This window comes from Dermacentor variabilis, chromosome 9, assembly GCF_050947875.1.
Source record: "Dermacentor variabilis isolate Ectoservices chromosome 9, ASM5094787v1, whole genome shotgun sequence".
In the NCBI taxonomy this organism is placed as follows: domain Eukaryota; kingdom Metazoa; phylum Arthropoda; class Arachnida; order Ixodida; family Ixodidae; genus Dermacentor; species Dermacentor variabilis.
Genome location: NC_134576.1, coordinates 64965105 through 64988033, shown reverse-complemented (window position 1 = coordinate 64988033; position 22929 = coordinate 64965105). Strand labels below are relative to the sequence as shown.

Sequence of the window (22929 nt, the reverse complement as noted above, 5' to 3'; positions counted from 1 at the left end):
GCTATTGCCTGTCTCTGGACTGCGGCATATCAAGTGCTATTCGAGCCGGAGCATTTGTGCTTCCATGCCCACTTCCATGTCCGCGAAACTTCGTTGTTCACTAAGCCTAAAACGCAAATTACCATCACTACTTGTTGTGTCGCCGCATTACGCAGCATTTGGTGAATCGTGTGACTAGTGTTAATTGCGGCACAGCGCAGTGCAAGGAGCATAAAATAGGCCTTGGGCTACAGATTGTAGGCCCAAATAAATATTAGGTTTTTTTGCGTGAACCTTTTATATCGAACGGTGATTAATGTGTTAAAATTCTAGTGTTTACGCACTCCAGGAATAAATATGTTCACCTTTAATGGTGCCACTTGCATTTCAGGATATAGCAAGAATACTCAAGACAGTTCACATATTAGCCCTACACAATACATCCGACATAGCGGCTACCCTGGACGCTACATCCTCTATGCCAGGGTAAGTTGCTCTCAGTGCGTAAGCTCGTGCTTCATGAGAGCTCTGTCAAACCTCCGGAAAGCAGGTACACTGTGAAGAAACGGAATGTGATAATCCGTTTTAGAATAGTGATTTTCGCCTTACGGATGTGGAACGTTAAACGTTTGAAGACAGGGAACCATGTGCATTGTACCACATAATATTCAAGCAAAGATAATGCATCATGTTGTTTCTATGCAAGAGCGTCTTCTTAGGCCTGGAGTCGCAGAGTCTTCCAAAAATATCGGAAATTGTACGCGCTGTGCGCTCGTAACTAACGCTTCGATTGAGTCAGACTGAAGTGTGAGTTACTATTGCGGGAATGTTTGAAAATGTTGTTGCTTAGGGTACGCAAACCACTGTAACCGACTAAGGTAGGCAGCATGCCGGGGTGGCGCCAGCATTTCTTTTACTGGGGGCCTTCGGGGAGGGGGGGTAGAAGCGAGTCGGGGTACTTATGCGTTGTCATAGCTATTTTATTTATTTATTTATTTTGTAGTGTAACCCGCTGCGGAGGGCCCTTACAGGGAGGATTTTCAATACAGACAAACCATATATACAGGTGCATCAAGCGGCAGCGAAATCGCAGAAATACATGTTTAACCATTTTGCAAATTCGCAATCATCACTGCCATTTGCTACACAGCTTGGTATCTCTAAAGTTCAATCACGCCAGGGAAACAAAGAATAGTGGAACACATCACTGTCAGCCAAGTATGGTCATACAAGACATTGGTGACTAACACGATTGCTTCGTTTCCCTGGAAGTTGCACGTCGTCATCTTTGTTTATTTTCATATAGCCATATAGTATCCTAATAAACACTTTCAGATGATTTTTTTGCTTTTGTGCTTCTAGTGTTTCCAGTTCACAAGACTGTAAGGTCTGCGTGACGGAATATAAACGCCGGTACTTTGCGCATATAAAGCGCACGGCATGACGTTGAACGTTGAACTAACCTTGTAGTCGTTGCGTTCTCATGAGGGCTCCAGATAGGGAGGTACGACAGGGACGAGCGCTGTTGATTGAGGCATATTCAAGAGAAGGGCTAATGAAAAGCTCGACAAGCTGCCATCTAAACTCGCGACCTGTTTACGATCACTGAAGCATTCTTTTAAACAAAGCACTAACCTTTCATCGATACGTATTTCTCTCAGTTTAAAGATCAGCTTATCATGCGGAACTTTATCAAAGGCTTTCGCAAAATCTATACAAATGAATTCAGTCTGGCGCTTCTCATCTAACGCTGCAGGAATATCATGAACCATATATATATATATATATATATATATATAAAGAGTGAGAGCAATAGTAATAGATGCAGTTTACGTTCATACACCATAATTAACACCATTGGCTGAAATTTTCTAAACAAATAGTCATTCTGAATTGATCCTGAACAATGGTTACGGTATAATAAATTAGGCATTCATCTGCCAAGAGCTTCAGTCTCACCGGTTGTTCAAAAACAGCGGAGATAACAATGGCACCAAAACTGATCCCTGAGGAACACCTGAGAACACTTGGAGTGGACTCGACAAGCTTCCATCTAAATTCGCGGCCTGTTTACGATCACTGAAGTATTCTTTGAACCAAAGCACTAACCTTTCATCGATACGTATTTCTCTCAGTTTAAAGATCAGCATATCATGCGGAACTTTATCAAAGGCTTTTGTAAAATCTATACAAGTGAATTCAATCTGGTGCTTCTCTTCTAACGCTGCATAGATATCATGAACCACTTCGATTATTTGTGCAATGGCAGATAGTCCAGTACGGAAGTCATGGTGTGATGCGTGAATGAAAGAATCAATAAATAAATTATGGGGTTTTACGAGCCAAAATCACTTTCTTATTATGAGGCACACCGTAGTGGAGGACTCCGGAAATTTAGACCACCTGGGGATCTTTAAGGTGCACCTAAATCTAAGTACACGGGTGTGTTCGCATTTCGCCTCCATCGAAATACGGCCGTAGTGGCCGGGATTCGATCCCACGACCTCGTGTTCAGCAGCCCAATACCATATCCACTGACCAACCACAGCGGCTTAAATTAAAGTATTCTCTTCTAGAAATTGTAAAATATGGTATGTGATGATGTGTTCTTGTAGTTGATACATGTGAATGAAATGGGAATTATTTGCGAGTGTGCGATCACTGCCTTTCTACACTGGTATAACAGCCCTGCGCCAGTCATTGGGCAAAGAATGTGTTTGTAATGATTTGTAAAAAAATTACCTTTAAGAAGTAGGACGTCCATTAAACATAGTGTTTCAGAAATTCGGGACAAATCCTGCCAGGTCAACTAGATATTTTTCCATCTAAATTCAGCAGCAATTTGACCACTCCTTCTTGTAGGAGTGGTCAGCAGTAGAAAAAAGCAATTTTGAAAAAATCGTAAAATGCAATATAACGTTAAGAAAGCCTTCGGGCATTGCCGAACATTTTAATACTTCTTTCAATGTCCACAGGCTTTGTTAACTTTATATTGTCTGGCCCGATTTCATCAATTTTATCTTTCCTACGGCTCAGATAACTCCAGAATTTATCTGCAGAACTTTTTAGGAACCCTGTCAGTGTTCGTTCAACGAACTGCCTTTAGGATAGTGTTCCATCGTCCGACGCTAAGCCCATCGGCCAGCGCAGCCACACACAAACAGCTGAAGTAAAAAATTACCTGGCAGTCTCACTACTTTTCACTGAGCAGTTCAAAAAACGAAAAAAACCATGCCCACCACCAAATGCAGAGAAACTTGGACAAGCAAAACAACACGTGTGAGGTGTGCGTATTGTAACAGGTGAACTTTACGAGCTCTCCTTTCTGCGCAATTCAAGAGCTTGATTACATTAAATGTGATAACAGTGTCATTGCCGTCTGAATAAAGGTATCTATTGATAATGATAAAGCGTAGTTCTTTCTTTTCTTGCCACACGTAAATAAATTCAACATTTATTTTTCTTTTAATGGATTAAACTGTGTCTCGTTTTAATTAAAAACTTTCTCAATCTTTATTTTTCCTCACATCACTCTACCCATCAACACCCTATTTGATCTCGAGGACAGTTTCGCACGAAGCTTCGGACCTATTTGGATCGACCTTGAACTTTGCTTTGCAAAGGCGCTCTATGGGGCTCAGGCTGCGGTTCCTTTACACAAGCTTTATGATTGTGTCGGCGACGTTTCTTCTGAGACTGCATCATTTCGCAGGCCACGCTAATCATAAAAGCAGACGGCGACAATCAGAAGTGTGACTTCCTATCACGGTGCTGCCGAATAAAACTTTGGGACAGTCTCCGACAGCTGGATCAGGCAACTGTGACGCGCGATTTTGTCAGGGTTAGCCTTACCAGAAGCCACAGACACATTGCGGATAGCCCGGGACAGAATGTTAAAACTGAGTTACAAATTGAGCTATTTATGTGACAGATCTGTGCTCAGCGGGACAAGTAAAAGTTAAAAAAAGATAGCGTCCAACCCACTCGTCGACTGTCGAGAAACGTTTGCGCGCAGCAGACGCGTCAGCTACTTATTAAAGTCTTTTTGAACCTTGCAGCGCAATCTGTATATGGCGTAGGTTCTGCAATGAATACAACTACTCTGTCATGCAGAGAATCGATTGCACAAGACTCAGGATCCCGTCAACAACAGATAGAACCAACGAGAATATTCGAAAAACTTCCCACACAAATAAAGCTCGTCTTGCGCTGGGCGATTTGGTAGCCGGTGAAAAATTGTCAATGGCAAAATTAAAGCACAGGTGTACTGTACGTATTGGGCCACGGAAATAATTTTGTGTGCTCTCTGGCTGGAAACTAGTACGTTTCCGGATAGCGCTATCTGCATTACTGCTGCCATGAACCTCTCTTCGAACACGGTATTCCGCGGATGGCATTATGTTAGTGGACACACTATTTCCTCGTACTGATTGGTTTGCATGTTTGGCGAACAATGAGGACTAAACAATGACGTGGTTTTCGCATGCCTTAAGAAGATTTTTTGCCCTATGAACAGCACTTCCTAGGACCTATTGGTCGGCAGTTAAAGGATTGGTGGCAGTCTTCAAAAATGGCGCGCAATGGTTGCGGTTACAATCAATTATATCCTAAAATTGTAAGGTCTCATCACCGTAACCCGTCGCTCTGATGCGTCAAAAGCATATGGAGAACTAGGAAACTGGCTAATGTGCTTCGTATAGTGAATGTGATATTCACTGAAAGCAGAATATGGTAAAGCGATAAATACATAAAAATGAAGTTGATAAAGCGATAAAGTGATGATAAAGCATAATGATAAAGCGATAAACCTCACCTGCTCATATGGACAACCATTGGAGGGGCGCTGCTGTTCCAGTTGCGGATCACTGCTGCAAAAATTTTTTCCTCCGTTTCGCTCTACTGTAGAAACCTGTGATTGGGCGCGCCAGTCAGCGTGGTTATAGTTTGCACGGATGGTTTACAAAAAATGCTTTGTGTTGGAAGGCCGTCCTATCTGGATCTAACTTGAACAAATACTTCACTATTCGAACGTCACCAAAGCACAGTTACCCTTAGTGTTGCGTCGACTGCGCAGAGCAAGGCACGGAAAAAGGGCTTGTGTAAAAGAAATGCGTGCCTCTGTGGCACTTCTTTTTTTTTTGTCCTGCATTAAATAAGCACATATGAAATGTATCAAAATGCGTTCTCACAGTGTAATTTTGCACCTAACTGATCCTGAGCATCAAGTAATCAAGTACGTTCTTCTTTTAGATAAGGAAATATTTGCAAATGTTCCCTAAGGTAGGCAAGAATGAATTCGTATGGTAATTTACTGTTTAAAAGAAGTTGAATGACCACACCCCAAGAGTCTGCAGCAGCTTCGGTATTTGTTGGTCAATTAGTGTCACTGTGTATACTACGTTTGTTTTTACGATATGTATGTGTGGGTACAAAATGAACTGATCATCCACAGTAGTTCCTCTGTTATCTTGCGCGTTATAAATACGTATAAAGTGGTGCTGTTACAGTGTAGAGCAGTGTCAACTTACCCGGTTTAACGTCCAGCCCCTGCTAAGTGGACTAAGAGGGACGGTATAGTGCAGGGGAGAGTATAGTGCAAGGGGAGAAAAGGATGGATGAAGCAAAGTAGAGAAATGTTTTTGCATTAAATCTCTGGGGGAATGTGCGCGCCGTGGCTGGGAAATGGTCCCAAGGTGCTGTTATAAAAGCGGATTAAGTAGAGCTGCTCTGGAATGAAAGCACAGAGTTCGAATACGGGTCCAGAGGAACAACTGATGTTACGTTCACTTTATTTCGAATTTGCTTCTTTGCTCGTTCTTAAATGTTTTCCGAAAGAAATATTTTGGTGCATTAGGCAAGCAAAATCAGTTAACGATGCAATAGCTATAGAAGTAGTATTATTATAATGGGAACAGTCACTTGGGAGGATGCAGAGCTGTTGAATAAAAGACTCCTTACACGATTCTTGAATACATATTTTTTAAATATTTAATGGAATGTGGAACATAATTCTGAGGTTTATTAGCTGCTTGTGAACTCCCGGTTGTGAACTTCCCATAATTAATGCGTGCTAAATACGGTTACCAAGCTCGAAGAACACAGCAGTTTTAGTAATTACAAGAGTTTGAATGTCACCAATCAGTGAAGGCTGTGTATTCTGTATTCTAAGTATCAGGTAAAAGAATGAATTGCGCCCACTTCCCCTACCCTCCTTTTGTTACCAACAACGCCTACACACTCTAGCTTGTTTAAAATTAGGAAATCAGTTATGGCCAGCCGCAACGCGAGCGGGGTTGAGCTAGCAAAGCGATAAGCGGAGGGAACAGGCGCGAGCTCCTGTGTTACTTCGCCTCCGACACAAGCGCTGCCGGCGGCGTAGAAAGTTGATGCGAGGTATTCCACACACTTGCCTTTGCATGTCGCAGAACATCCAATAAGCACTCGCAGATCTATTGCACGAAGCAAACAAATTTACCGACAAATAAAGTACTCCAAATTCGAAGTTTTAGCGCCGCTCTATACGCGTTTTCATTTCGGATATATTTTCAGACAGACACACAGAAAAACTTGATTCGTAGCAAGTGAATTTGGACTACGCGGTGGTCCTACCAGTGTAGGACCACCACGTGGTCCTACACTACGTCGAGACGTTTATGTTCCTTTTGTTCATGACGTCGGCACCCCGAGCCACCGCAGTCAGCTGTGATGTCGGGTCCGTCGACGAGAGGACCTCCCAGTCCTCCCAGCTTGAGATGACAGGCTGTACCTGCGGGGGAGGGTCAGCAGAGCAGCCAAAAAGGATGTGGGAAAGTGTGACACGAGGGTCGCCGCATAGGGAGCATGTAAGGGAGGTGCCACAGTAGTAGGATAGCAGCTGAGGGGATGGGAGAGAGCGGGTCTGGAGGCGTCTCCAGAGGATCTGTTGGGAGTGCGTCAGGGAGGGGTGGGGAGGAGGGAAAGTCCGACAGTCCAAACGGGGTACTTGCCTCAGTTCTGCAAAGCTGTGCGCCCGCTCCCTCGAGAAATCCGGATCGAGGCTGTCCTGTGCACGGCAAATCACACCTCGAGCCAATTTATCGGCCACCTCGTTTGCGGGGTTCCCAGACGGAGCCGGCACCCACCGGAGCTCTACCCTGCGTGGTAAATTCTGCGTGGAGGTGTTACAAGTTCCAGGCAGGGGTGTGAATCCTGCCTCTGGCAAAGTTGTACAGTCTTTGAATCGCCAAAGATGTATTCAGATCCGAAAGCCCGAAGGGAGAGGGTGAGTCAGGGGTCGGGGTAGGGTTGTAAGCAACGGCTACAACTTCATGCATTGTACATGTGGCATCTACCCAAATGGCTTTCTTGACTTGTCCGTAATGCTTGTGGAGGGCATTTGTGCGAGCGACGCGGTGGGAGATGTTATACTGGAGATGGACGTTTCGAGGAAAGTTTCACTACAAGGGGTGTATGTATGTGTCGAGGAATGGCTATAAGGGTTGACTGATTAGCGGGTATGTTGATGCGAAGGAAGGCGAGGATATGGCGGCCAATGGCGCTCCCGGTAAGTCTTAAGTAATGCGTCTGAAGGTGTGGCTCAGCTCCTTGCATGCGTAGTGCAAGGAGTTTGGCTGTGCTAGTACTGCAGGGTAGGCTTAGGGCTGCCTTACTTGTAAGGCGGACCATGGCGTTCACGCGCTCGGTTTCCGGGCGGTTCAGCTTGGGATATGGAGTGGCGTACAGAATGCGGCTAAGCCTAAAAGCATGTGCAATTTTCATGCTGTCTGCTTCGTCTAAACGCGGCGTAGAAGCTGCAACAGTGATTGCGTGGATGCCGTGAGTGTTTTAACCCTTAAGCGCCCACAGGGAATATATTTCCCACTTCATTCAAATGCTTATGCTTGCCAAAGGCATGTGACTTCGCTTACAATATTGTGGCGCCCTCTAGTGTAAGGTCTTGGAAACATAGCTAAAAAAATGGTTTCTATTGCGACCCGCAAGGTGCCACTGCACGTTTTCTGGAACTTGGCGCCTTTTTTTCGTTCCGAGTGCTCTGGCGCGCATCGATCGCCACGAGGAGATCAAATTACGGATGCTGTGTCCCCTGCTGCCAGTGAAGTAAGTAAATTATATACAATCGATATTTTGAAGTCTCCTTTAACGTATTAGAGTGTTTTGGAGCCTTGTTCAAGCTGTCATGTGAGAAAAATGTCGTGTGAATCAGGCCTGTCATGTGGGAACATATTTCCCTACGGGCTTTGCACGGAAACTCAGGCCAGTTTCTCTATCTTTTCTCTGCCTCCAGATGGCCGGCCGTCTGACTGCAGAAGAGGCTTTAGATCTGTTTTTTTCACTTCCTGACGATGTAGACCACTCGACGGATAGTGAAGAAGATGACGATGTTGATGAGCCAGCAGCAGTTGTTACCCGATCGAGAGATCTAGACGACAGCATTGCAGCTTGCATCAACTCCTCAGATGCCAACTAGAGCAGCGATAGCGTTGCAGAACATGAAAGTGATGATGAAGATTGGGGCATGCGCTCTCTTCCGCATGAAAAAAGCATTCCGAAATTTTCGTCACAAGCTCCCCGAGACGTGCACACCTCTGCAGATTTTCGAGGCACTGTTTGGTGAAGCTGAGGAAATTCTTGTGCGTGAAACCAACTTGTTTGCGAAACAAGAAAAGTTAAAAGAGTGAAAAGACACAGCAATCGAAGAGATGCGTGCATTTCTAGGTATGATAATAAAGATGGGTTTTCACAAGCTCGACAACCGAAGGGATTACTGGTGTACCGACAGCGACCTCACCGTACCTGCGATCAATTGCATCATGCCAAGATCCCGATTTTTTATGCTTTTACGGGCTCTCCATGCTAATGACAACACAACGTCGGTGCCAAAAGGTGAGCCAGGTCATGACCCATTGCACAAGATACGGCTGCTTATGACGTCAGTAATGAGCAAATTTGGAGAGTGCTACCGACCATCTTCCTGCTACTCAATTGACGAGAGCATGGTTCGTTTCAAGGGGAGGAAGTCCTTCAAGCAGTATATGCCTCTAAAACCCATCAAGCGCGGCTTCAAAGTCTGGGTGCGCGCAGATGCCACTACTGGTTTTGTGATCCAGTTTGACGTTTATACCGGAAAAGAGTGATGGAAGCGGCTTAGGCACTCGTGTGGTAAAGAAGTTCACTGAGGAACTGGCACAAACCGAGTGCCTTGTGGTGTTCGACAACTTCTTTTCGTCGCCAGAACTGCTCAAGAACCTCTTCGAAGAAGGTATCTATTCAGTTGCCACAGTACGACAGCAAAGGAAAGGGCTTCCCGAGATTCTCAAGAAGAAGAAGAAGATGAAAGAAGGGGATCACACCTTCCGTGTAAAAGGGAATGTGGCGGCCCTACAGTGGCAAGACAAGAGGCTTGTGAACATACTCACGACTGCCCACAATCCCTCGCACACAGTGAATGTCTCTAAGAAAGCAAAGGATGGCACTAAAATTGACCTGCAGTGTCCTCTTGCTATAGTCGAGTACACGAAATACATGCGTGGAGTAGACCGCTTTGACCAGCTGAGGGAGTACTACACGGTCAGCAGAAAGTCTCGAAAGTGGTGGATGCGTCTCTTTTATTTCATTCTTGACTGCGCTCTTGTAAACAGCTATGTGCTGTACCGTCTGTCAAATGTTGGTTGCGATGACCACGTACACTTCCTAATAAGGCTGTCAAGGCAGCTTGTCAACGGCTACACAAGCAGGAAAAAATCAGCTGCCCTTGCGCCACGACGACCTTCCATCAAAAAGCCTGAAAAAAATCTTGGCGTGCCAGATGAAACTCGCTTTGCCGCCGCACCCCACTTCCCAGAAGGGGCAACATCGTACAAGCGCTGCAGGTATTGCTCCACTGCCAAGAACGACAAAAGGTCAAAGATCGTCTGTTCAACGTGCAAGGTTCACCTCTGCGTTGTTCCCTGCTTCATGAAGTTTCACCATAAGTAGGACAGCCCTCATAGCCCACAGGGAAGAATATTCCCATAGCTGTGTTTCCCACCGCATACAAGCTGATGCGTTCTTTTGCTTGAAGATGACTTGAGAGACTAATAAAGATTGTTTCTGAAACGTTTAGCCAATTTTTTCATAGTAGAAGCACTATGGGCTTCTACTATGGGTATGGTCACTGCGTCTGGAATCCTGCAGGTAGAGGCCACAGATGCGTAGGGTGGGAGTGAGGCAGATTTTTGTCTAATTAGGAGGAGCGAGGACTTGGAGGGGGAACACTCGAGTCCGATTGGTGATACGTGAGCGGAGATGGCGTCGGCTGCTCATTGTAGAGTTTCCACAATGTCCCCGTAAGAGCCATGAGTGGCCCATATGGTAATATCAGCATACAGAGTATGCTTTTGGTGTGGGCTGAGATTGAGCTTCTTGGCTAAGGGGATGAGAGCAATGTTAAAGAGAAGGGAGGAAAAACCCGCGCCGGGGGGGGGGGGAGGAGGCTCCGAACTCGCTGAGTGTATAAGGGGGTCTGCTGAACTGATCAATGTGCAAGGAGGCAGTGCGCCTAGAGAAGGTGCGAATGTAGTGCGAGCGTAGTGCCTGCAGCTCTTGTAAGATGGCAGCGTGTCGAATTCTGTCAAATGCCTTAGTGAGATCAACTACCAGGATACCTTTAAGGAGATGGGGGATGGTATCATCAAGCACATTGTGCATAATTTGAAGTAGGGCATCCTGTGCAGATAGACGCGCACCATACTGTGGGGAAAAAGGCGCTCTTCCATGTACGTTGTCAGTCAAGCAAGGATCATGCCGAGAAAGGATGCAAGAGAAATAGGGCGGATGTGCTCGAGGGTGATGAGCTTGTCTGTTTTTTCCATGCTTCCAGGAGGCAGGGAGGGTACCTGCTTCCCAGCACTCGTTTAAAGTGGGTAATATATATATGGAGGTATCATGATTTCGAATGGCAACATTCGTAGTTTTATCTTCCCCAGGTGCGCTATTGCGCAATTTCAATAGGGCTGCGCGAAATTCAGATTCTGCAATAGGTGAGTGAAGCTGTGGTTGGGTTGAGCCGGTGTACTCGTGATGTTTGCTAGGAAGACCTGGGGTGGTACAGGCGCATTTCACCTGCGCGAGGGAGGCGTCGGTGTCCAGCCGATGGGGATGAGTGAGGCGGCGAATGCTAAGACGTGCCTGAAGTTTTGATTGCCTATGATCGAGCATGTGGCGTAGCAGATGCCAAGCACGGCTTGTGGAGAGATTTCCTTGGAGGCCATCACAAACCTGTGCCCAGTTAGCTTTGTAAAGAAAGGCACTATGGGGTTCTATTTGGTATTGAAGTTGGGTGAGTTGAGTTTGAGTTTCCTGTTGTGCTTTTGAGTTTTCCACATTCGCGTTATTTGTCTTGAGCGTCAAGGAGGTGGGAGAGCTTACTGGCGACAACGGGGTGTTGTGGTAGTATCGAGCGTTTGGGTATGTTGGCGAATGTATTTCTGTAACTGAGTAGTACAGCTGTCTAGGTGAAACGGGCCTGTGCTGGCTGCGCTTGCAGAAGTTTACGCAGCTCGTGAGGTGGTGCCCTGGTGCCCTGGTGCCCGTGAGGTGCTGCCCCCCCCATAGAATGCAGGTCGGCATGCAGGAGGGAAGATCTTGTGGTTCATGCTTGTCCCTGCACCACGGGCAGCGACCACTCTTGGGGGGGGGGCACAGGTCATATCTGTGCCTCGGTCGACGACAATTTGTACACGCGTCTGGACTTCCCTTGTATGGCGTGCATCTATACAATACACCCTGCAGCCTATGGTGTCAGACACAGGTCCATTCGTAAACGTGATCAATATGGAAAGGGTCATACCCATTGTGCGGGCTGCGATGATATCAGCTTGCGAGTTCTTAGTCTGGAGGTCCTGTAGCATCTCTTCCGCTGTTTTCGCCCAGTAAGGTTGCGAGATGACTCCGCGCGCAGCAGCGGGCGGCTGTGCGATGTAGGCGGCGAAGGGGTAACTGGTCTCTTGGAGGACTACTTCCTTGAGTTAGACGAGGTGAAGGGCCGTTGAATCGTGAGGGGTAGCGACCGTGAAGGTGGTGTTATTCGTAGGTTGGATCCGGAGGTGAAACTCTCCTAGGTCCCGGTCAGCGGCGGTGACTTAGAGCTTTCATGAGTGGCTGCACCTTGGCTCCATTCAAAGCGAGGCCTCCTCTTGCCCGGAAAACTACCCTTATAGTGCCGGGAGGGGGTGAAGCAAGTTGCTTCGCAGGGCGATCGCGTGCGTCACGCGCATCTGTTGTTGCTGAGTGCGGTATGTCGGTTTGAAGGTCGCAGAGGCAGCATCGGACGGACCACCGACGGCGGACGCGGTAACCTTATCTCGAACAGGGGCTGCATGAGGAGGTACAACCAGCGCTTACGGGCTTCGTTTGCAACCCTTGTACGCGCGGAGTATCGTGGCCCACTCACTGACTCTGAACGTTGTCGGGTCGAAGTCTTCACGCTGCGATTGCACTTCTATGGCTTTTGGGGGTGGGTATGCTTCCGGTGATAGGCCTAGCCTTCAGCAAGGCAAGACCCAGCGCGGCAGCTGGCGATAAGCTGACTGCCGACGTCGATACGGTCCGAAAAAAGGGTCGAATGCAATAATAGCCGTAACGGTTGAAAAGAGCTCACCTCTTGGAAGCGTTAAGAGGTGAGGCATTAAGGCGTGTAGGTCGCACGCCAAGGAGATTACGCCCAGCACCGAAGCGGGGTACGTCTTGCTTCTCAAACGCGACGCGCCTGCACTCATCCGGATATATTGAGGCATCGCCCAGATCTCCGCATCGAATGGTAGAGCAACTACACGCGGTGCTATATATAGATTAGTTAACGCTTTTGGGCAACTACAGCTTATGTAAATGAGTAGTACAGCTGTCTATGTCAAAGGGGGTCTGTGCTGGCTGCGCTTGCCGAAGTTTACGGATCTGGTCCCAATTAGTGGGCCTAGCGGTAAATTTGCGCTCAGGTCAGTGATAGTTTGGCGCTATGCAAATTAGTTGGTGGTCGCTGCCTAGTGTGGCTTGCTTTGTGGGTCATGATTTATTGAAATACTAAAGTTTATTTGGCACTACTACGATTGTGAATATCCCATAGCCAGTGGGCAATAAAGACTGTTATCAAGCTCGAACAATGTAGGAACACTAGGTAGGCCAATTTTCTACCAAGGGTGAGGTCTGGGCTATTATCGGCAGTAACGCTGTTACCAACCCGGGTAAGTAGGCTAAAATCATTAAAGATGGTCAGGTGGAGCAATAGCGTTTCATTGTATAAAACTGCCTTTGTGGTTGGTGCTCCGATAGCCCCAGTCCACGTGAGCAAGACCGGGAGACTCTTGCGGCGAAAGCATTGCGCGAAGGCGAGCTTTGTGGCATTTTTTTTTACTTTTAGCCAGACAGTCGCCGCCGCCGCTGTCGCAGATGCGTGGACGTTAGTTCTATGTGGTGGGGCTTTAAAGTAGCTTCCTCTGCTATAAATTTCTGGGATTTCACATGCCAAAACCACAACCGCCTTTTGAGGCACGCCGCAGGGGGGGGAAGAAGGAATAATTTGGACCACCTGCGGTTCTTTAACGTACACACGTCGCCATTTCGCTCCCATCGACATGGCTGTGATTCGCTTCCACGACCTCGTGTTTAGCAGCCCAGCGCCATGGCCACTAAGCAACCACGGCTGGTCCTCTACGTTTTTCTCCTCATGCTCTCTTTGCTATCAGTCTTCATATTTTTTTCGCGCCGTTTCACCTTACTCTCCTCTTCTGCTTTCTGCCTCACGCTTTCAGTGTTATCTCTTCTTTAGCTTTCCTGCTCGCGCTCTCTTCGCTGTCGCCTTCTTTCATTCCGCGCTGTGCTTCGCGCATAGGAACAGGCGCCTATGAGCTGCGCTCAAAACGTAACCATGCAGGTATTGCACTTGTCGCGTGTGGCATGGCCTAAATACATTTATTGTGATGCAATCTTATTCCTTCCAGACTTGAAGTCATAACAAAGATGGATTGTGAAGCTTTAGCCTGGAATGACAACAATCTGCTCGTAAGTACTTTCTGTGAGGGGAATGGATGTTGCGTCATTGGGCATCTGTCGACAGGGCTCGGCAGCATTGCATGGTGGCCATATTGTATAACGAAACGCAGGCGAATCTGTTGGTCACAACATTACATTGTGGAACTGTCTTGTTGTGGGATATCTTTTTGTGGATATATCTTTCATCGGATTGGAAGCAGTTCCGAGTTCGTGACCTATCTTTCTGGAATGCAAGTTACTGTGATATTGTGAGTATTAGGTTAGGCCAGAATTCATGCCAAAATAATAAATGGTGTGTACGTGCTAAAACAATGAGGCTCACCATAGCAAGGTATTCCGGTTCATTTCTGCTACCGGGAGTTTTTAACGTGCACCCAATGCACAGTATAGGGATCTCTTTGCATTATGCGCCGATAAATGCTGCCGACGCGGCCGGCATTTCATGCCATGCCTTCGTGCTCAGCAGCGCAATGCGTAATTAAGGCTAATTAGTTTCTATGCTGGAATCCTAAATAGCTCTCAAGGAGTGGAGATGAAACACGGACAACAGACGGCTCAATTTGGACTCTAAGTAAGCGCAAGCTTGCTTAGATTCCGTCCGATATGCATACCACGATGCGCTTCATTAGAAAAGAAAAAGAAACCCAATAATTTCGAAAGGAAAAACTGTGGCGGAGACGGGTTTCGAAACTAAGTTCCGAGGCATACAAGCCAAGCATTTTAACCAGTAACCTCAACACTCACGCTTGCACTAACTCTTCTCCGTATCTGAACCATATACTTATACATGTAGCATGAACCATAGGTGTGTGAAGCCTGGTATGCCCCAAGTTGATAGACAATAAGATATATGACTCAGAATGTGTGTGCGATAAAACAAAGAAAATGTGCGGCTTAAAATAAGAGCGTGTTTTGACGATTGCCAAAAATCTTTTGGACAGGCGATTGCGTATGAAGTTGTACTTTCGGGTGCCTATCGAAAAGCACGCCAAGTAATGTTGTGTTATCAGAAAGTGCTAATAAGTAGTTGTCAAAACACTCGGATATACATTGCGAAATTACGAAAATATACGTTTTCAGAAGTGTTGAAGATGTTATTTCTACACCAGGAAGGTATGTTATGTGCAGCAGCTCTAGATTTTCGCGGTATCTCGTCAACATTATTAGTAAATGTTGTTGTGCGTGTAAGATTCAGTAGGCAATGGTCAGAAAAAGCAGCAGGCCAAGAATGGAGTCCTATGGAAAACCTTGATTTATGTTATTAGCACTTAAGCACGACTGGTTGGACAGGCACAGCGGTTGGACTGAACTGGCGGCAATTTTTTCGGAGAGTATCCCGATCTAAGACAACCTGCCTGTGTACATGAATAACCTTGCTTTAGAATCTACAAGTTCATAAAAGTACTTAGGTCTGCATATACCATCTACATTAACGACGAATCAGCACGTTGGATATATAATTAACTAAGCCAACCGTTTGCTGGGATACTTAGGCAGTAACTTTTCTCGTGCTCCCGCTCCTTTAAAATTACTACTTTATAAAACCTTGTTACGGCAAAAAGTAGAATATGCTGCAGCTATATAGGACCCCTTGCACGAAAGCCTAATACATTCCCTTCAACTAATCCAAAACAACGCAACTCGTTTTATTTTTTTGCAACTACAACGTGGTGTGAGCGTATCTTCAATAAAATTGAATCTGGGTCTTCAACCGCTAACAACCACGTCGAAGAATCTCCCGCCTTTCATTTTTTCATAAGCTGTGTCCACCACCCTACACTTCATCGAAAATTCATGTCGCGACCATATTACTTATCTCGCCGTTCTGATCATCAGCATAAAGTTAGAATTGGTGGATGTAACAAGACATATTTTTTACTCATTGCTGCCACGTACGTCAACATTCTTTCCATTAATAACAATAATGCTCGCAAAGTACTAGTTAATACCGTAAAATAGCAAACATTTTCACGAAGTACTGTTGGTGTTTTCCTTTTTTCTTGTTTAATGTTACTCAAATGTAAGGTTGTATTACTGTATTTATCATACTTTTAGCTAACATTGTATAGGTAGCAAATATACTGTACAAGCTCGTAATTTATCTCCATCTTATTTGTTGTGTAACCCGCTCCCCTTTCTAATGCCGAAAGGCCCTGAGGGTAAATGTCAAAAGCGATTGTTAAATCTATAAGTACAATTCTAACCAGCAAGCCTTTGTCAATTGCCTTCTTGATTTTATTTGTAAAGAAGAGAAGCGCAACCTCAGTGCCGCGATCCCACCGAAAGCCATACATTTTGTACGAAAAGAGATATTTGTAGGTGGGAAATTCAACGTGTATGGAAGAGTATTTTATTCCCCTTTTATAACCAGGAGTTATTCTGCCAACATTCAGAGAATAGGGAACTACGCCGGCTTTATACATTTTGTTAACAGTAGCTGCTCTGATAGGAGATAGTTAATGAGAAACTACCATGATACATGAAGGTTAATAGTGTATAGGCTTATCTCCAGTTTACCTAAGTTAACGTATAGCATGAAAAACTTTATCTGAACTTATTGACGGAAAGTAGAAAGGATGGTGTGGGGAAAGGTTGGTATGCGGGACCTACTTCACAATCCAAAGTGCTACACAAATACTCACTTAAGGCATTCACAATGTCATTTGAATGCGAGTGTGCTTGTGTCTGTTTATTTGGCAAATGCGCGTGGAGTTAATAATTAAATAATTCATTGACAATCTGCCAGTTTCCTTTCTAATTATTGTCATTATTCCAACTCTTGCTCTGAAAATATTCTCCTTAGCACAATTAGGCAATTAGCACACTGAGCTTTGGGGTCACAGTTGATTGCCTCACTTTCCTTGCGTGTTTATGGTGCCAATTCTTCTTTTTTTTTTTCAACATATATCGGAGCCGCTTGGAGGCTCAAGGTTTTCTGTAGAGACTAAAAAATCCGGGCTATGATAAATGTAGCCGTGCATTCGTGAATGCAGCGTTGAACTTTGGAAGTTGACTTTATCATAGAAATAAATGTTTAGGAGTGTGAAAATACTTCCTTCTCGTTTCAGTAGATTTAGAGGTTCACTTAAAGTCGAGATGATAGGGTATGTCTTTCTGGCAGTTGCGCAGTGGACGGTTCAGAGATGTTGTACAGCCTTTTTGCTCTTTTTGATTCAAGAGGTTGCGCCAACATTCGTTTCCTCATTTGCATGAGATGGTCGTTTGTTTGTTATAGGCTTCTCATCGCTTCTTTAAAACGCAATGACGAAAGTGATTATGCGAGCCTTGCGCGTCTTTTTCACAAACTCTCCATTTTAATACGTGAATATTCTTAGGCGACTCACCAAGGAAATCTGCCCTTCGGTCTGTCTGTCCATCCGATATGTGTACCACGATGCGCTTCATTAGAAAAGAAAGAGAAACCCAATAATTTCGAAAGGAAAAACTTTGGCATTTTAACCAGTAACCTTAACACTCACGCATGCGCTAACTCTTCACCGTATCTGAACCATATACTTATGCATGGTCCATGAAGCATTCCATATGTGAAGGATATGAATGCGTTGTAAAGAGAGGTGGGACAAAACGAATGTCAAAGGAGAATTCTATGTCTAGGATTAATTTAGCGCCGATTAATGCCTGTAGCCTGCAGGCATCAGGATAAATCCGGTTTTGCTAAAATTTAGAGCGGAGCACTCCATATCATCCATATGTTTTGGTGTTCGTGGGATACACCTTCCATTGGAGCGTTCTTTGACCGAACTGCACCCGATCTCTCAGGATTCACGCGCTTCACGTTGATGAGGATGAGAAGTGATGAGGAGTTACAGATTTCATCACGGTCAATAATCGTTCCACGCGTATGGATATTATGCTAAAGAGCGATAAAGACTTACAATAGTCGGACAAAGGACAGATAATGGTCGGAGGAGGTCCGACAAGGTTGATATTGACCGATAAAAGTTGATAGATTCGGATCGTATACGGTAAGGTTGATCAGGGGAGTTTGAGATTGGATCAACTGCGATATGTTTGATAGCCACCGATAACGAATAAGGGTCGTGTGCAGTCCGATAATGATGTGACGTGAAAAGAGTGCAGATGAGGACGGACAAAGAGAAGCACACACACGGCGCAATTTCCAACAATACAGAAAAAATGGCACTATTTTACAGTACATCAGAACGTGCCTTTCATATCAAACCATGCTCAACCAACACGCCCAGCACCGTGGAGTCCGGTAACGTTGAACGTTGATCATAAAATTAGAGGAGAAATGTTGGTAGAATTCAAGGAAAGGTACAAGCTCTGAATAATAAACACCTTCTGGAAGCATAAAACCAGAAAGTGGACCTGGAAAAGCCCTAATGAAGAAGCAAGAAATGAATTACATTTTTTCGGATGCCAGCATAGTGGAAGAAGTAGAAGTGTTAGGCAAGGTAAAGTGAAGTGATCATAGGTTCGTGATGGCTAGGATTTTCGCTCGTTAAGAAGAGAAAAGAGTAAAACTAGTCAAGAAGCAGGCCAACGTTGACGCAGCGAAGGTAAAAGCAGACGAATTCAGGCTGGTAGTTAACAAATATGCTGCATTAGAACAGATAGAGGAAGATGACTTACAGGTAATGAAACTCGCTTCAGAAGCAGCAAATGGAGTGGGAGGTAAGGCACGAAGACCACCAGTACGTAAGCTCTCCCAGTTAAGAAATGACCTATTAAAGAAACGACACAGAATTAAAGTGTCCAACTCAAAAGATCAGGTAGAATTCGCGGACAAGGTAAGGGAGGGTCGATATTATAACGTGAGAAAGACTGAAGAAGCGGTAAAACAGACACACAGCATGAAAACAGTGAGAAAAAAAGCTGGCAGGATACTGCGAGATAAGCCAGTTAATATCAACAATTTCTAAGTTATAGTAAACACAGTGGAACAATTTTACTTCCTGGTACAGTACCCCGAGCAGCAGCCACGAAACCTCCATCCGAAGCAGTAATGAACAGATTAAAGAGGCTTCTATAATTAGTGATGAAATTAGAAAAGCCTTGTAAGACATGAAAAAGGGAAAAGCGGGAGATGTAATAACAGTAAATTTAATGAAACATGGAGGACATATCGTGATTGAAAAGCTTACGTCTCTTTATACGAGGTGTCCCACGACTTCAAGGATTCAACATTATACTAATCCATCCAAAGGAAGACGTTAAAGAATAAAAAAATAGAGGCCCATTAGGTTACTTCTAGTATTATATAGAATATTCAACAGGATAATTTCCAATAGCAAAGGGCAACAGTTAAGTCAATCAGGAGAACAGGCTGCCTTCAGGAAGGGAGACTCTACGATGGATCACATTCATGTCATGAATCGGGTAATCTACAAATCTGCAGAGCAAGGGTCTTGTCCATCCGCTCCATAAGACCATTTGTTTGCGATTACGAAAATGCATTCAATTCAGTAAATACACCAGCAGTCATAGACGCATTACGTAATCAAGGAGTAGAGGAGGCGTACGTGTATATCTTGGAAAATGTCTCAAGATTCAACAGCCGCCTTTATTCTCCACAGGAAAAGTAGGGCTGTCCAACGTTATCCACTGCATGCTTGAAAGTGTCATCGGCGAATATCTCAACAACCTTCAGTTTGCAGATGACATTGTCCTGCTTAAGAACACTGGGGACGAGTTACAACATATGGTTAAGGAACGTAACAGAGAAATTGTAAGAGTAGGGTTGCAGATTAATATGCAGAAAACAGAGATAACGATCAATAGCATGGCGAAGGTACAAGAGTTCAAGACCGCCAGTTAGCCTCTATGATCTCTGAAGGAGTATATTTACATAGGTCAATTGCGCACGGAGGACGCTGATCATGAGAAAATTTAGAGAACAGAAATGGGTTGGAATGTATACGGCAGAATGTCGCACGTAATAATCTTCGTTCCATCGCTATTTGCGAGGTCCTCAGCTTTTTCTCGAGATTCTGTGTCAACCTTAAACTTTCTGGCCAATATCTTAGTTCTGGTAGAAGGCATTGATTGTACACCTTTCTTTTCAGCGATAGTGGTAAGCTTCCAGATTACCTGAGAATGTCCGCCGTATGCACTCCAACGCATTCTTACTCTGTAAATTTTCTTCTCATGATCAGGGTCATCACTAGAAGCTCAACACTATCACTGAAAAAAAAACAGGTGTACAATCAATGCCTTCTACCACAAATAGCATATGGGCCGGAAAGTTGGAGGTTCACAAAGCTCGATGACAAGTTGAGGACCGCGCAAATAGCGATGGAACGAAGAATGTTCCTTGCAACATTTAAGAGCGGTGCGGACCAGAAAGCAAACTAGGATAACCGATATTCTAATTGACATTAATCGAACAAAATGGAGCTGTCCAGGCCATGTTGTTCGTAGGTTACATGACCGCTGGACCATTAGGGTTACAGAATGGGTGCCAAGAGAAGGGTAGCATAGATGGCAGAAATCTAGACGGGGTGATGAAATTAGCGAATTTGCAGGCGCAACTTGGAATCTGTTGGTGCAGGACAGGGAAAACTGGAGATCGCAGGGAGAGGCCTCCATCCTGTAATGAACATAAGATAGGCTGCTGCTGATGATGATATTGATGATGGAGCCGTGTAGATTGGGAATTCTTCCCGAGCCGTACTGGAGGTGATGCGTACTTTAAACATTTCGCCAACTTGCCAACATAAGTCTCCTTTCTTTTCTTTACGCTTTGCCGTGGTCGTGGTCCCGTAAGCGTGAAGCCCACCAGGACCGTCAGGCGGAAAGAAACGCAAACCGTCTATGTGGCCCTGATGCATCAAACTTGGGACATTCCACCGGAAAAACGACCAAGTTTCAGAGGCCGTTTTTGGGGAAACAATTTTGTGTGGCCTGTGCTGTGTGTGGCTGCTTTTGGTTATCGAGTCACCTCACAACCGTTACTGCACTGCGGGACGTAGACCAATGCACTATCGCCTTGGCTACGATGAAGCAGTGTGTGCTCTCGGAGTGCGGTGAAGTGCGTGTTTGTCCTGCGTGCCGGCATTTGTTAGTCAAAGGTGTCGCACCATGATTTGCAAAAATACATTGGTATGTGTATCCCCAAATGCATTATCGTCCAAGGTCTCGCGTTGATGGTCTCGCATCTTTCTTGAAGCGGCGTAGGCGCGCCACTAAGCTAGGACGTTTTTGGTGAGTGCTGTGCCTGTCCTGGCTTTGTGCACCTGGACTTGCGCACCCCGAGAAAGCTCCTTGGAAAAAAGTGGCCATTGTGTGGCACCTTCGCCTTACGCCCCCATTTGCTTCAGTTTGGGTCGCTCGCTCTCCACCTCCGGGTCTGCGCGCCCATGAATTCAGAGGGACTTGGTCGAGGGGAGATGAGCGCAAAAATAACAGCTCGCTCGCCGCCCTATGGGCCGCACCGTTGCCGATGCTGCCCGTGTGCCCCCGAACCCAGTCTACTCGCACGCCCATGACGTAATCCCGATGAAGGGATGCGCACGCGACCTTAATATTATGCGCCCACATGCCGACTCTAGGCGTCCTTGTGAGCGCCTTTGGGCGTCCAAGGAGTGGTTGAATATTGTGCACTCTTTGTTTCTGTGGTCTTCCGCACATATTCGCCTTTCCCCAAGCCTATCTATGGTAAATAGGATAGCCTGGAGTTCAAGGGAGATAATGATCGTTTCCTAATGGTGTCGGAGGGCCTGGATATCTTGCTTCGCACCATCGACTGCCAGCACCGCTAAGGATGTAGCAGATCCCAGGCCGCATCTTTGAAAATGAAATTTTCCTTCAAGTCAGCCGGTTCTGCGAGTTTGGCTCTATAATCGCCATGGTACCCTTTCGTTTGCCGCTGAGTGACAGGTTTTGGGTCTCGAACCTAAACATCATCCTAAAGAGTGACAGCAGGAAGCACTTCCACCTTGATAGACGAACATTCTCCGTCTAACGCCAAGAGCTGCTGCACATAGCGTAACAGCGACAGTGGTCATGTCCCTCCTTTCGTTGTAAGATAGTGTCCCTAAGTGGGGGAAGTCCCACATACCGATGCAAGTCTTCCCCTCACGCGTAGCAGGGAACACCCGTGATCACTCGAAGACACTCTCGGTGTATACTTTCTAGCTTGTTGTATTATGCTTTGGCAAATTGAAAGCATATCGCACAGTAACAAGCCCGCGACGAAAGCATAGCCGACGCCAGAGCGCGAGCTGTATTGGTGCAGGCTCCTCCACGCTTCTGCGATATGCGTTTTACCAGGCGCCGGAGTTTCTTCCATGTACGCTCCAGTTGTTTCAGCCAGGTAGCAGCCCCTCCATTGTCGCGAATAGGAAAGCCGAGTATCTTCACGTGGCGTTCCGGAGCTTTGAAGTTTCTAGCCAGCTAGGTACGCCTCGATGTTTTCCTTTTATTGCGCCTTGCCACCGGGAAGGATGTATATTGTTTTCTTCGCAGACGGCTACAAGCCTGTTTCCTTCAAATAATCCGTCAATGTGTCTAGCGCATTCTGCACTGCCTTAATAGCTATTTCTGCTGTCCTGAGACGGTCATCTTGTTCTGTCCACACACGCCTGCATATATGGTGAACCGGGACACCGTGAAGCCGTCGGAGACGCGCAGCCAGTCCTCTCATGACTGAACCGTATAGGCGATAAAATCACGCCCTCATGATCACCTACATTGTTCGTAAATGGCCTGAGATATGTGTTGCCACTACGGAACTCGAATGTTCAATGCTCCAGAAAGGCTTTAACAAAATTAACAATTCGTATTCCGGGACGGGTTTCTTCGAGCGCCGAGACTACGGCTTCGTGTGTGACACAGTCAAATGCGTTCCGTAGGTCCACAGCGACCAGGATGCCAGGAACTTTCTGCCTAATCCGCCGCTTCCTGGCACAAAAGGCGGAGCAAAGAGGCTGTCCTGAGTAC

The 22929-nt window shown here is 45.8% G+C and overlaps 1 protein-coding gene across 1 annotated transcript in view; it reads left to right on the top strand.

The window, feature by feature from the left end:
• LOC142592761 (uncharacterized) overlaps window positions 1-22929 on the top strand; it is a 205765-nt gene that overhangs the window by 65132 nt on the left and 117704 nt on the right. The window contains exons 10-11 of the mRNA XM_075704421.1: window positions 371-465; window positions 13953-14013. Coding sequence (XP_075560536.1) covers window positions 371-465; window positions 13953-14013 — 156 coding nt within the window. The remainder of the gene's footprint in view (window positions 1-370; window positions 466-13952; window positions 14014-22929) is intronic.